The sequence below is a fragment of the Chenopodium album genome, chromosome 26, assembly GCF_948465745.1.
Source record: "Chenopodium album chromosome 26, dcCheAlbu1.1, whole genome shotgun sequence".
NCBI classification, from domain to species: domain Eukaryota; kingdom Viridiplantae; phylum Streptophyta; class Magnoliopsida; order Caryophyllales; family Amaranthaceae; genus Chenopodium; species Chenopodium album.
The window spans coordinates 7486518-7501398 of record NC_137859.1 but is presented as its reverse complement, the minus strand read 5'-3'; the positions used below and the strand labels follow the sequence as shown (position 1 = coordinate 7501398).

Here is a 14881-nt window from a genome sequence, read left to right as displayed (position 1 = left end):
TTCTGCAAAAACAAAATCTGAAAAAAAAAAAATCAAAATTGAAGAAATCCGCCATGGCAGCAACTTCAAGTTTCTCCAAACTCATCTCATTCTTCCCACAAACTCAGAACACAAAATCCCAAATCCCTTCTTCCCAAAAAACCCACCTTTCATATCCTCAAAATTGCCCTTCAATCTCTCTCAAAAACCCAGAAAACCCTAGAAATCGAAATGGGTTGTTCATAACATCAATGGGTACTTATAATGTGCAGGTTGTTGTTGAAGAAAACGAGCATGAAGAAAAGCTGTTGAGCAGATTTAGGAGAGAAGTATTTAGAGCTGGTGTTATTCAAGAGTGTAAGAGACGAAGATGGTTTGAGAATCCTCATGATAAGAAGAAACGCAAGTCTCGTGAAGCTGCTAAGAGGAATAGCAAAAGGTTTGGTTTTTTATTTATAGATTTTTTCTTTTAATTTGTTTTGGTTAATGTTCATTTTGTTCTTATTTTTTATTAACTGTGTGTATTGTATGTGGAGAATCAAGAAATTGATAATTATGTAGACGAGATTTGATTCAGGTCCTCGGTTTTGCCGCCGAAAGCTTAATTCTTTGGTTTGAGTTGATGGAATTTATTTAGTATTGTACTTGGTTTTTGTTGTGATTTTGTTTAGTTAAGGTAGAAATGTAGACTCGCTTTGGTAAAAATGTGAGAATTTCATCATAAAAGGATCAAACTAACCTTAAAAAGAAGAATTTTACTTGGGATGGGTTTTTTTTTGGTGATAATATAAGATATTTCATGATTAATAACAGTAATGATGAAAATTGAAGCAGAATTAGAAGTGGTTTGTGAATTACAGTGATTGGGGTTTTATGCTTGATTCAAGAAAGGGATTTAGGTGGGGGAATGTGTTGGCTGTTGGGCCTTATGATGAGCATTGAGGTTGGCCAATTGCCAGTCGGGTTTGTTGTTGTTCGATTGAGCTCGACTGAGCTTTACATGGTGTTTCATGTGGTGAGCAGTTACAAAAATTGGTCCCAAACTTGTAAACATAATTATTATATGAGCCAGGGAAAATTGGGGAAGGAAGTTTGAAGGTTTAGCTGCTGACTTTCCTCTTCTGTATGCGTTCTTGTCGTTTTAAGGAATTCTTGTGGCTTTGTATTTATGGACTATTGGACTGAGCTTTAGCTATAATTACATCAAATTGTCTATTTTGGGATTTTAACTCCAAATTTTGGTTTTGCTTATGGAGTTTGATTTTGCTCGAGGAAGAAAAGCGGGTGGAAGAGCTGAAATCGAAATTGGGATTGGCTTACTATAGAATTTGAACTCAGTGAGACGAGTATATGAAAAATGATAGTGAAGGATTTGAATTTGAGGCTTTTAGTGAATGAAGGTTTTGGTTTGATGGTTTCTATGAATAATTCAATTGACTTATAGTTATAGAAATTTAGAAAAAGTTATATGAGGCGCGATGAAAACATAAGTTATTCCTTGGACAGACATGATGCTTATACATCTGCATTCCTTTGGGTGTTCTGGTATATTCTGTTACTTCATTATCCAGAGTCTAGACTCACCAGAGTAATCTCGACCTTAGTGTGTGATATTTGAGGACCTAATGTTTTCGGGAGTTGTACAATTTTATTGTTAATGTTGCAGCAGCTGTGGTATATTGTAACACTTATTAAGAGATCCTGTAATGGCTTTCTTGTATTGTGCAAACATAATTTTGTACATTAGGCGCTGCAAAGTCTTTGATGGGCAAAGCTAACATTGTTTAGATAGTTTCCTACTGAACAAATCTGAGGTTAATTTATAACATTGTTGTTTCCCTCTTTCTCTTATACAAAATTCATGTCATAAGATTCCAATTCTGATATTGCTTTTCTGCGGAAGGAGTATTAGAGATATTCACCCTGCTTGATTTAATACTGGATTTCAAAAGATTAATGGAGTATTGGAAGTCATGTCTCTTATGTTCTGCAACTTCATAACCAATAAGACAGATGAAATTAGTATCCATTATCGTTGTGAGATTTGAGACGCTGCAACCTAATTTTATGCTTGCTTATGCAACTGTGCTGTACCAATTACTCCTTTTGCCTCTAAATAAGGCACATTTCTCATGTTCACGCTGTTTTAGGTAAGGAATGTAGTGGGGTTTTGTTGATTAAAGTTGAATAGAAAGGAAGGTAGTGGTAACGATTTATTGGTTTTAGGGGAAGTGAGAGAATGTATAGTGGGTTAAGGAGGCTTTGTTGGATAACTGACCCTACCCAAATGAGAAATGAGGCTTTTATTTAGGCACAAGAGTTGTGACAGAAACGCGGCTTTTATTTAGTGACAGAAGGATTATCATTTTGCCTATGATGTGATGTGAGTTTGTATGTTGTTACAGTTTCCTCTACTGATATTCCATGTAAATCTCTCTGTACTTATAATCTGGTTGACATATTATGCGACTTTGGCAGATGAAAAGGTTCTTCAGTGTACTACTTATAGAATCATTCATACTCCGTAGCATCTTGCAGCTGTTACTTCGTGTTTCTCTGATATGCTTTGTACCTTTTAATTTGTGTTTGAGAATTGAGAGAGCTTGATCTTCTGCTGCTTTCTTATTGGAATTGTCATTTAAAAATTATTTCTGGCCTGTTGTAGAATTCAATTTAATACATGTTAACTACTTGTTGATACAGGCGTTTTCAGCCAAAAGTCACAAAACAGAATAATTCTGATACTCCAAAGAAGGAAGATGATGATTTTGATAATGATAATTGGGAACTTCCTGAAGGCGACCTTCCCTATTGACCAAGCTGGTGCAGTTGCTAGCAGGCGACATGCTGACGATGACAGATACTGAGATACAGAGCTAAATTTTTCGATACATATTGACCTGAGTTTTGGATTATGACACTGTAAAGAGCAGTATAGTATGAATATTAGAAGTATATGCATCTCTATTTGTTTGAAATACAGAGTGCTTAGTATTATTGGTGTTGCTAATATCATGTTTCAAATTCAAAGAGGGAACTCTTATGTATCTTGATCATCAGAACAAGCTGAGAATGTATTAAGAGAGAGTTTGTGGCACATGTCATGCTTTCGATTCAGGATCACAAATCACAGAATAGCTAGTAAAATGTGTATCAATTTATTTATTTATTTTGACGGGATTGTATATGTCTTATTAAGTTTAAAAGCCCCCGAATCTGGTGATGTATTTGATCCAATGTTTTAGCAAACTTGCTCAAATAGCACTAAGAGCTAATTGACTGATGCATATAATTCGATTCCCAACTGGGGTAACTGCTCAATTCTTACCATTTCTTTTTTTTTTTGGGTAGTTCTCACCATTTTAACTAAAAACACGAATGGTACAATAATTTTTACTCTCCATCATAAAAGTTATTAGTACTCCGTATTAATTTGCCAAATTTAACACTTCAAGAATATACAAGTAATCCTTTTGGTTTCATCTATAATTATCTCTCTATTTCAACTGACGAAAACACTTTCGATTCCTACAAAGTACATTGAAAAATGTAGGGATTTTTTCAAACAAAAACCTGCTAGTCTACTACTACACTCACTAATTTTGCCAAATGTGCCTCACATACTAGAAGAAAGACTTGCATGAGCAAGTAGCTAACTAGTGTATCAATTCAATCAATTGGGTCAGATTTAATGAGGTCAGATCGAGTCAAATCTATTTCAAACTTAACTTATATTAAATTATTGTATCTTTAAATCGGGGTTTTTTTTTTTCGAGTCAGATCGAATCGAGTCAGTTTTTGACACCTCTATAATCAAACCCATTTTACCGGACGACAGCCCGGCCCAAAACTCATTTTCAGAGAACGTTGTTTTCTCAGGATATACAAACACACTCTCGATTTCTTCTACTCTTCACAATTACAGTTTCTCCTTCTCCAAGCAAACAAAAGAAAAACACAAAGCCCTTTACTCAGAGAGAGGAGAGAGAAACTCGAGCAAGGAAGCCATGGAAGCTAAAGAAGATTCACAAAATGAGCACCTTAAACTCGCTAACAAGATCTTCCATCTTACTCATCCTGATGTTGAGGATATCGAGAAAGTTCGTCTCAAAGATGAGGTCTTATCTTCCATCAAATCTGATTGTAAGTTGTTTTTTGAGATTCAAACCCTAATTCTTCATTTCAATCGATTTTTTGGAAATCAAATTGTGTTTAATTTTGTGTTTTATTGATTTTGCAGTTATGGTTTCGCTTTATGAAACCCTAGCTGGAAATGGAGTGTTGGAGTTGGATCAATCACTGCTTGATTCGATGCGGCAGAGTATTGATGATGAGCTTAAGAAGCTTGATGAGAAGTGAGTTTTTGTGAATTTTGATTTTAGGGTTTTATAGATGTTGAATTGTGGTTTTATTAACTTCGTATAGTTATTATTGTTGATTGCAAGTTAATATGATTTTTTAGGGTTTTTTCTATGCTGTATTCAAAAGAATTTTTCTATCAAACCTAATTTGATTCACTATCTTCTAGCTGAAACGCTATAAGTTGAAGGGGGTAGGGGTGCATTGAGCTGGGAATGCTACAAATCCGTAAAATGAAACCATTAATTTTGATGTAAATATGCCTCGTGGTGCTGCTATTACTGATGTACCGGTTATCAATTTGGGTAGTTCTATGTTACTTTGACCTGGGCAATCAAGTAGGCCGCATTAAAATTTCTAAAATTGACACAAAATGGAATATCGAAGTGTCTATACCTATGTTAAGTGTCTAGGATCCGACAAGAGTACTTGAGGTGAAATGAGAGTAGTGTTGTGTGATGCTATACATTAGAGGGGCTTATCACTGTCTAAATAGATCTGCCTGCTCCATTGGCATGTCTATTACGTACTAATTAGTGGATCAGTTCGGACCTTCCATTTTGGTTGTTCGTTCTGCATAGGTACTTAGCGCATCTAATAACATTGAGAAATTAAATTTGCTACATTGTTGCTGTGATGTATAACTGGAATTATATGATGACTAAGTCATAAATTCCTTTCTTTCAATCCCCAACTGTGAATTTGTTTTAGAAATTGGCTTTAAAGGTGAAACATTCCCATATGTTTTGGATGAAATGTAATGATCCAGTGATGTATGATGCTCGTTGATATCGTTCCAATTCCTGAAATTGGGGCTTTATCATATTTGGTAAAGCTCTAGAGGTGGAAATGAAGAGACATCTGAGGATCCATGCTTTCTAGATTTTCCTACTTACACCGCCGTTTAACTACTTGTATGTCAGACTCTTTGTATTCCTTTGCGTTAAATAGAAGCACATACATCCAAGTGCAGAATATTGGTTCTTTATTCACTTAAAAAGGTTATGTTAGTGAGGCATATGATGGAAGTGTTGTCCCCGGAAACTAGCTTGTGATTGTTTTCAGTCATGAGTAAATGTGTAAACATTTTTGGAACTTTACCTAAAGGTTTTCTGAAATGCACCTAAAATTAGTTTATGTATTGTATTGTATTGGAAAGACCCCTTAATTTTTTATCAATTTGGTTTTATCTCTTGTAACTTTTTTGGTTAGTTTGATAAAGAAAGGAGGCAATTTTGATATTGTGACTGTTACTGATGCTGGGCATGGATCATATTATGTTCATTTTGCATGCTAGACTAGTCAGTGTTTGATTTGCTGTTTTCTTCTTATTTAGAGGGTAGGTAGAGGTTTTAGTTTGTTTAATCTCTTTGCCTGTTGCATGGTTATGCTTCTTGTAAACTATGGAGCTCATTGAAAAAAGCTTTACATCTTTATGACCTTTGTTTTTATCTGTTCTTTTTTGGTGTAGGATAGCTGATGCTGAAGAAAACTTGGGCGAAAGTGAAGTTCGAGAAGCTCATTTGGCAAAGTCTTTATTCTACATAAGAATTGGTGATAAAGTAAGGACCTCTTCAGCAGGTCATTTCTATTGATTTTTTTTGGGGTTTAGGACTGTTCTAAGATGTAACATTACTTCATTCCATTCCTTAATCTGATTTATATCTAGGATAAAGCATTGGAGCAGCTCAAGGTAACTGAGACCAAAACTGTTGCAGTTGGTCAGAAAATGGATCTGGTGTTCTTTACTCTTCAAGTTGGATTGTTTGACATGGACTTTGATCTGATTTCCAAAAGCATAGATAAAGCCAAAAAGTAAGTTGCAAGAAATCATCATATTTCTCTGCAATATATTGCTCTTTAGATTCTTGAATGTCTTAGATCAATTTTTGTTCTTTTTTTTTTTTTTTTAAATTTTTATTTATGGTGTCTATTTCTTAAATTCAGCCTGTTTGAGGAAGGAGGTGATTGGGAAAGAAAAAATCGATTGAAGGTGTATGAGGGGCTCTATTGCATGTCTACCAGAAATTTCAAGAAAGCAGCTAGCTTGTTTTTGGACTCCATCTCAACTTTCACAACATATGAGCTTTTCCCTTATGATACCTTTATATTCTACACTGTCCTTACCAGTATCATATCCCTTGATAGAGTTTCCTTGAAACAAAAGGTAATTTAATAGTAAATTTATTTGAATTATTTCGTTATATTAGCCCCTGGCCCCTCTGAATTTTTATTCTTTTGACATAGTGGTATGTATTAATGTTTATGGACATGTGTGACAGGTAGTAGATGCACCTGAGATTTTGACTGTGATTGGAAAGATTCCTCATTTGTCTGAGTTCCTGAATTCACTCTATGATTGTCAATACAAGTCCTTTTTCTCTGCATTTGGTGAGTAGGATTAGTTACTTTTTTGCCTACTGTGATCACTTTCTGTGTTGTTTATTGCATTTTTCACTTGTGTTTTGGTACTTGCCATTTTTTTGGCTAGTTTCCCTGATTTGATTCTCAGTCTACTGTGGTAAGTAGACTTTGGTGTGGGGATGCAAATTTTTTTTTTTTTTTTTGTTTTTTTTTGGGGGGGGGGGGGGGGGTAGGGGTTGGAAAACAACTCAATATAATTGTGGCCATGCTCATCTTCTCTCTGTTTTCTCCCGGAAATTTAATTTAATTTCAGTTTAGATGCTGCTGCAAATTAATGGGTAATAACGATCATCAATTTTCTCTTTGTGATGTGCAGCTGGTCTGACGGAACAAATAAAGTTTGACCGCTATTTGCATCGTCACTTCCGTTACTACATGAGGGAGGTCAGGACTGTTGTTTACTCTCAGTTTCTGGAATCATACAAGAGTGTAACCATTGAAGCAATGGCGAAGGCTTTTGGCGTGACAGTGGAGTTTATTGACCTGTGAGTATTCTTAATTTTACTTTGTGGTGGAAAAATATCTAATTTTGAGCTGCTGCTTGAAAAAAATAAGTATTTTCTCACGGCATTTGAAATTCTAAACCAGTCCCTTAAAAAGCTGAAAGTATTCAGTCCTGCTTGAATAAAAAAGTGTTTTCTTACAGCACTTAAAATTGTTAACCAGTCCTTTAAAAAGCTAGAAGTGTTCAGTCCTTGAAAAAAAATTTATTATTGAGAATCAAGATCAAATGACATTTATTCAGCTTAATAAGCTGGATTAAGGCCTTTTATTATTTGCCCTTCCCCCTCTTTTTTATTGCTGAAGCAAAGGAAAGTTGAAATTAGTCAAATTACCCCTTTCATCTGTTTAGGCTGTCTTTGTATAAGATGAGCCATATTTGTTATTTTTTACAATTCTGAGAACGAAAATTTGGTTTTCCAGGGAGTTGTCTCGCTTTATAGCGGCTGGAAAGCTGCACTGCAAAATTGACAAGGTAGCTGGTGTTCTTGAGACTAACCGGCCTGATGCGAAAAATGCTCTCTATCAAGCAACTATCAAGCAAGGAGATTTCTTACTAAACAGAATCCAGAAGCTGTCTCGTGTGATTGATCTGTAAATTTATTAAGAAATTTGAAGCTTGCAGTTTGATCTTTTAGCTAGAGAATTCTCCTTTCATGAGTCAGGAATTTAAGTGTTCAATTTAATGTTTCTGCATAATTTTGGAGAAGATTAGCCATTGCAAATTATAATCAATTTTATTGTATACGCGTACTTTTGTAAACAATTTTACCTGAATTGAAGATCAAGCATCAATATGTGCTCTGGCTATCCTAACTAGCTATGTATGAGCATAACCTTACTGGCCTTGCTCGTGTTTGATCAATCTAAGTTGTTTACAGTTGACATGTTCGATCTATTGAAGCATATATGATAACCCTTTGTCCTTTTGGCTAAATATGCTGGTGACTGAGGTCATATAAAGTACATTAATGAAGCAGTTGAAAAGACGATGCTCTGAAGAAAATACTCCATGCTGTAATATTTTATCAAATTTGTGTCGAGTTTCCACTTGTAGGAAATTTTTAATCTATAGTTTCTAAGACAATTGTTTCTACTTTTGGGTTGCTTTTTAAATAAAATTTCAAAGTGTATGACATTTATTCTGATAATTAGATTGATCTTTGTACTTTTTAAATTGACTGACTATATAGTCATCGGTCCAGTCAAGAATGAATCAGTGAAGGGCATGTTGTGATGGATGGGTGAAGCATTAACAAGAAACACATACAAAGATGTTTGTGGTTCACTATGTGTTAGCTATGTTCATAGGTAGATGAGACCCCTATGCTGAGGCATTCTCATTCGTGGGGGCAAGCTAATTCAATATATATTCTAACATGGTCCAATCCATTTTTTCTTCTAATACTCCGTAATACATAAGTATGTAAGTGATTAATTATCTCATTAGAAAGAAAGTATAAATTTGTTTCCATAAGCCCATAATCTTAGGCATAATTTTATTAAGACAGAATACATGTAAAAATTACATATATGCATGCTTTCAATCTCAGTCTAATGCACAATCAGTTTATATTTTGGAATATTAAGCTTTGCAGAATGCACAGTGCTATTGATTCACATAGATCAGAGTATGTACAAACATCAAAATATTTTAATTTTGGAATGAATGATAAATTAGCTACCACCTTAATCTTAGTTCTTTCATAGAAACTCTGACATCAGATGGCACTGCAGTCTGCAGAAGGCCATCATCTGTAACTTCATGATGATCATGAAATTGAGCATAACTCTCTGAAGCTTGATCGTTAGAGAAGAACTTATTTTATTGTGGATCATCTCTATTTCTAATTTCGAGGGGGAAAAAAAACCAAATATGGCTGCTATATGATAAAGACACATCTGTATTGTATGTAAATTGATTACATCCCAAGAGGCCCGACACCTAAATGAAAAAATGTAGTGAGTTAGTTTTATCAAATCAACTGTGCTAAACTGCTGCAGGAGAAGTGATCACTTGATTGTACGAGTCAAAATTACCTGGCATGGGCATTGGTGGCATTGGAGGTCTCCTCGGAAATGGTTGAGTTTGCCCGAAACCTAAATGAAAAAATGTAGTGAGTTAGTTTTATCAAATCAACTGAAATTTAGTGTCTGCTAAATTGCTGCAGGAGAAGTGAGCACTTGATTGTATGAGTCAAAATTACCTGACATAGGCATTGGTGGCATTGGAGGTCTCCTCGGAAATGGTTGATTTGGCCCGACACCTAAATGAAAAAATGTAGTGAATTAGTTTTATCAAATCAACTGTAATTTAGTGTCTGCTAAACTGCTGCAGGAGAAGTGATCACTTGATTGTACGAGTCAAAATTACCTGACATGGGCATTGGTGGCATTGGAGGCCTCCTCGGAAATGGATGTTTTTCCTCAACGTCAACAGCTACAGCATCTGATGTAAGAAATATTTTTGCAACAGATGCTGCATTCTCCAAACAGCACCTGACTACCTGCTCCCATTTGTGAGGAAAATGTCAAAAATTATCGTCACTTGCAGAGTTGCAGCAGGGCACGTATTAAGAAGATGTAAAGAATTTAACAGAAAGGAGAGTCAAATGAGTGCATTTTTTCTACAAAGGATTGACACTATAAGAGCATGACTTGGTTCTTTGCGCATTCTGCAAGCAAGCATGATAAATTGAATTTTTTTGGGTTAGATGCACTTCAAATCTTCTAATGCTTCAATTTGGTAATTTAAGCTTTTCCATGAATCCATGATATTTGGCATGAAGGCCTCTATAGTTTTTTTTAACATTGCTGTTAATAAAGTAGTAATTCATCATGGAGCTAGAATGCTATACTTTGAACATACTAACTACATGGTCCAAGCAACCCGAAAAAACACATTACTATAATTATTTTCCCCAAGTAACAGGAAAAATTACATTTGAATCTACTATACCTTTGTAGGATCTATAATCCCAGCTTCCATTAGATCCTGATAACAGTCACGTGCAGCATTGTACCCATATCTCAAGTCATCATTAGCAAGAACCTGCAACAATAGTTTTTCAGAGTTAATAAGCAAAATGCTTACATATTTTGAGCAGAACAGTAAAGCAGTATGCAGGACCTTTTGTACAACCACACTGCCATTAAAACCTGCATTTTCTGCTATCTTTTTTATTGGGTAGGCCAAAGCCTGTCTGAAGATCTCCGCTCCAACCTGTAGATATTTACTTAATTTTAGTCACATTTATCAGGAATGCTCATAAAAATCTGACATGACCTCTGAACATATGTTTTTTGTTATGACAAATGTTCTGAAGTTTAAACACAAGCTAGAAATTCATTTGATATAACAGTATATTCATTGAGCTGTATCATAACACATCCAAAACTTTTAAGCAGCTCAGAAATATCACAAGTTAGGCAACTCAAAGAAGGGAGGATCATAGCCATTGGCTATAGACATCACGAGTTCGTTTACATAAAACTAAACAGTTTTTTAAGTTTAATAGCAAAAAAAGATCTGAAAGGAAGTGCTGCATTACCTTTTGCTCCTCATTATCTAGTTGCTCTTTGATTTCATCAACCTTCAATGAAAGCCGTAAAAGACAACATCCTCCACCAACTACAACACCTTCTTCAATAGCTGCCTGCAAAATGTCATTTTGGAGATTAGAGACAAGAGTTCATGTTAAGAAGGTTGTTAGCAAGTGCACTAAAGATTCAAGAGTAGAAATAAGTAGATAACAGATCTTTAGGATTTAGTTTTTGTTCTTAAGCCACGTAAACTCGTTAGCTATTGTGTAGAATTATGAGAGGAATAAGAAACCAAAAATAAAGAGAGGGAGTGCCCAAATTTCATAATTTCTAATGGTCAGACAAAATCTTTCCTTGATATTGCTCCTAAAAAAGATCATAGGAACCTTTCTTTGATTTCTTCATGACTTGTCATATGCTTAGACACAATTTTGTAAGCTCATAAGCTTCCTCCATCCTAAAATAATAGGTCATATTTCGATTTAGTTTGTCCCAAAATTATACTCCTTAGGTCACTTGCTGGAATTTTCCCATAATATCCTCAATGATGTTCTAAATCAATATTTTTACAGAAAAGCTACATTGGTATGATGAAGTAAAAGATAGTTTTGGTTTTTTAGCTGATATCCTTATAAAGACCATGAATCAAATGTGGCCTATAATCTAGGGACAAGGGGGGTAATTGTTATTATGATCTCCTCAAAGTTAAAATATATAAACCGAATAAATCAAGAACAGTACCTTAGTTGCATTCAAAGCATCTTCAATCCTTAGATGTTTATCCTTCAGCTCAATCTGTGTTTGAGCTCCCACCTGCAAAAGGCTGCAATATAGTCATTTCATTTTAACAAAATGTCCACAACACAGGGTACCTGTTCCTGTAAATAGATTATGAAATTACCTCTATGATAGCAATACCCCCAGATAACCTTGCTATTCTCTCATGCAGAATTTTCCGTTGAAAATTTTCTTCGACATTCTGGAGATTGAGCAACAGCATATTAACAAGTAAGTATCATGCAAGGAAACCATACAAACACTGTCATCAAATATCCTCTGCACATATCTGGCCAGATAGTGTCTTACTAGCTCAAATCTTCAAGATCTAACAGAACATTACACTGCCTAAAATAATGTAATTTCCTAGAATCATACACTTGCTCATATAACTTCGATATATTATACTCCAAAGCACTGATGCCATTGATATTTCAATCAGTATATATGTAGATCAATACTGACCTATCAAAGTTCTATAGTTCAAATGATAGGCCAAATCTGTGAAGAACTTGATGCCTTACCTCAGCATATGCTTTGATTTCAGAAACTCTCTTCTCAACAGCTGGCCTTGTACTTCCATCAGTAACAATTAAAGTAGATTTGTTGGTTATGATCACTTTAGTAGCAGTTCCTAACACATCTATTCCCGCCTTTTCTAGGTTGAGGCCTATATCATCTCTGATCACAGTTCCTGCACAGTGCATGAGAACATAAAGAGCACACCTTTAAAAGATACAAAGTGTATACCCATGTTGGTGCTTAAGAACCTGACAAGGGTATGTGAGGAGGTATGAAGAGTCGGAGCAACATAAGCTATAACAATATGGTCAAGCTTAAATTGGATCATGGCTGCTTTAGGAAAACATAAATGTAACTCTTATGACTGTTTAAGGAACTACCTCTTGTCAATATAGCAATGTCATCCAAGCAATGACTTTTACGTTCTCCAAAGGCAGGAGCCTTGATAGCAACAGCCTTCAGAGCACCTTTGAGTTTGTTCCTGATTATTGGAGCCATAGCTTCCTGCTCTATGCCCTCTGCAACAATCAAAATTGGGAAATCTCCCTGAACCGCATTTTCTAACATTTTGAACACCTCCTTCGGATGAGTGATCTTTTTGTCCACCAAAAGAATCTGCCAGGTGAACATTTAATCCTTTGATCACTCCTCAGAAGAAGATCATAGAAAACAGATAATTGATGTATATGAAACCTACCTTGCAATTATCATACTCTACTGTCATTTTTCGTCGATCTGTGACAAAATATGGAGACAAGTACCCGCGATCAAACTGCATTCCTTCTACAATCTGCAATTTGTTTTCTGTGTATGTTCCTTTCTCAACTCTCACAACTCCTTTCCTTCCTACTTTTGCAACAGCTTCAGCAATCATATTGCCTACTGCATAATCATTTCCTGCACTAACAGCAGCCACATCTGCAATTTCATGATCTTCAATCTGCATTATTTTACAAACTTAAATTAAGTACTATGAATGTGAATTCTTTACTTTTTTCTTCTCCAAGTTCTTCATGAGGCTAAAGCAAAGAGAGACAATACAAGAATCAATAACATTCACCTCCCTAGACATTAGTTTAAGCTGAGAAACAAGGGCCTTTGCTGTCTTCTCGATCCCACGTGAAATCTGGATAGGATTCCTGCCTGCTGCAATGACCTTAAGAGTTGCACCATTAGTACAAGGAATTAAGAAACTAGACAAAAATACCAAAAAAAAAAAAAAAAAAAGGCATTTAGTCAATCCAATGCTGTCATTAAACTAAGTTCTATGCAATAATGAAATAGAAAGGAACTTGGTCTAGCAGTGAACCTTTCGGATAGGGATATGATTACCTTCACACCCTCATCAATGAGACCACGAGCAAGAACAATCGACGTAGTTGAACCATCACCAGCAAGATCATTAGTTTTAGCACCGGCTTGTCTCACCAACTTTACTCCAACATTCTCAAGAGGATCCTCCAACTCAATCTAAAGTATGATCAGTTAACTTAATACAAAATTATATGACAGCTCCTTTACATTACAATTCTAGTCTAGTCTGTTAGAAATTGCACTGTTCCACAATATAAATTAATTTCTGAAATCTTCTAAACATGAATTTTTGAGCAAAATTCCACTATCAATTGAAATAAGCTACGCTGATTTCCAATCATTTTTAAGGAAATTGGGTTAAAACATCATAGTTTGTGTACCCACCAATCCACCATACAAATGTTGTGTACATAACAAAATAATTAATAACTTAATTCTTTAGTCTTTTATTAAGGATACTATAAAAAGTTGACATTTCAACATACCAAGTACTACACAAAATGACCGATTGATACGGGGACAACCCGAAACAAAAATGTGGCCGATTATTTAGGGACGAAGAGATGTATAATATCTAAATGACTATATAATATCACATACTAATTAAATAACAGAGTTGATGAAATAAAATGGGAACAAAGTATAAGCAAAGTAGATAACCTCTTTAAGAACAGTCTCACCATCATTGACAATCTTGGGAGGTCCATATTTATTTGGCAATACCACATTTCTTCCTTTTGGACCCAATGTCACCCCTAACAAATCACCCACCAAATTCACCCCTGCCTACAATTCCCACAAAAAGATTAAAAATTTGATAAATATAAAACTAAAAAATAAAGAAACAACGATTAATTTTTTTTTTTCAAAAAAAGGTTTAATGGTCTAAAAATGTCAAGAAATGGTTAACCTGAAGTTTCTTAGTGACAGAACCATCATGATTAAAGTGGAGCTCTTTAGCCATGGCTTTAATGGTGGTGTTAATTGAAGTGGGTTTAGTATAACAAGTTCTGTGTAATGTTTTTTGATAAATTAAAGAAACTGGGTTTGGTATGGAAGCCATTAATTTGAAGCTCAGTGATTAAATTTTGTAGGAAAATTGGGTTAGTTTTGTGTTGTAGAGTTGTTTTTGTGTTTTCGTGGGTGATTGTTTTTATTTGGATGAATGGAGATAGATGTGGATAATGGAAGAGAGATGGTTAGATGGAGGCCCAACCGTCGATATATTTTTGGGTTTATTTTCTTTGGAATATTTCACTCTATTTTAGAATCTTTATTTATACACCCTCCGTTTGTTTTTATATGCATCACTTTGACAATTGCATTATTCACATATCATAGTTGACTTAATTTTTTCACCTCTAAAAAATGAATAAATGTTATTATATTATATATCATTAGATTCGTCATAATGTCTAGTTTCATAATATAATTTTGTTACAAATTTTACTAATACACAATT

At 34.9% G+C, this 14881-nt stretch overlaps 3 protein-coding genes across 4 annotated transcripts; 2 read left to right on the top strand and 1 right to left on the bottom strand.

The window, feature by feature from the left end:
- The first annotated feature begins 38 nt into the window (after positions 1-38).
- LOC145618448 (small ribosomal subunit protein bS21c-like) lies at positions 39-2891 on the top strand. The gene is made up of 2 exons (XM_081673217.1): positions 39-418; positions 2683-2891. Exons 1-2 carry the CDS (start codon positions 54-56, stop codon positions 2792-2794), a joined length of 477 nt encoding a protein of 158 aa, XP_081529343.1. The 5' UTR covers positions 39-53; the 3' UTR covers positions 2795-2891.
- A 996-nt stretch (positions 2892-3887) lies between these two features.
- LOC145617429 (26S proteasome non-ATPase regulatory subunit 6 homolog) lies at positions 3888-8157 on the top strand. The gene is made up of 8 exons (XM_081672130.1): positions 3888-4122; positions 4220-4334; positions 5810-5900; positions 6008-6153; positions 6286-6505; positions 6621-6729; positions 7079-7247; positions 7687-8157. The coding sequence occupies exons 1-8, from the start codon at positions 3987-3989 to the stop codon at positions 7859-7861; spliced, it is 1161 nt and encodes a 386-aa protein (XP_081528256.1). The 5' UTR covers positions 3888-3986; the 3' UTR covers positions 7862-8157.
- A 533-nt stretch (positions 8158-8690) lies between these two features.
- LOC145616247 (ruBisCO large subunit-binding protein subunit beta, chloroplastic-like) lies at positions 8691-14623 on the bottom strand. Of its 2 annotated transcripts, XM_081670944.1 has the most exons (16): positions 14330-14623; positions 14080-14205; positions 13438-13575; positions 13166-13261; positions 12803-13045; positions 12486-12720; positions 12108-12277; positions 11708-11785; positions 11548-11619; positions 10815-10919; positions 10394-10486; positions 10223-10315; positions 9638-9770; positions 9471-9530; positions 9304-9363; positions 8691-9208 (listed from the first exon to the last, which is right to left on the bottom strand). In XM_081670944.1, exons 1-16 carry the CDS (start codon positions 14480-14482, stop codon positions 9186-9188), a joined length of 1878 nt encoding a protein of 625 aa, XP_081527070.1. In that variant the 5' UTR covers positions 14483-14623; the 3' UTR covers positions 8691-9185. The 2 variants fall into 2 exon arrangements, with proteins under 2 accessions (XP_081527070.1, XP_081527071.1); XM_081670945.1 differs by lacking the exons at positions 9304-9363; positions 9471-9530.
- Between the last annotated feature and the right edge of the window lie 258 nt (positions 14624-14881).

Coding starts and splice junctions, on each gene's coding strand:
- LOC145618448 (XM_081673217.1), top strand. CDS start 54: ATGGCAGCAACTTCAAGTTTCTCCAAACTCATCTCATTCTTCCCACAA. Junction 419..2,682: donor GCTAAGAGGAATAGCAAAAG/GTTTGGTTTTTT, acceptor TTGTTGATACAG/GCGTTTTCAGCCAAAAGTCA.
- LOC145617429 (XM_081672130.1), top strand. CDS start 3,987: ATGGAAGCTAAAGAAGATTCACAAAATGAGCACCTTAAACTCGCTAAC. Junction 4,123..4,219: donor ATCTTCCATCAAATCTGATT/GTAAGTTGTTTT, acceptor TTGATTTTGCAG/TTATGGTTTCGCTTTATGAA. Junction 6,506..6,620: donor GAGTTTCCTTGAAACAAAAG/GTAATTTAATAG, acceptor CATGTGTGACAG/GTAGTAGATGCACCTGAGAT.
- LOC145616247 (XM_081670944.1), bottom strand. CDS start 14,482: ATGGCTTCCATACCAAACCCAGTTTCTTTAATTTATCAAAAAACATTA. Junction 11,786..12,107: donor AAATCAAAGCATATGCTGAG/GTAAGGCATCAA, acceptor CTCAATCTCCAG/AATGTCGAAGAAAATTTTCA. Junction 9,364..9,470: donor GCCACCAATGCCTATGTCAG/GTAATTTTGACT, acceptor TTTTTCATTTAG/GTTTCGGGCAAACTCAACCA.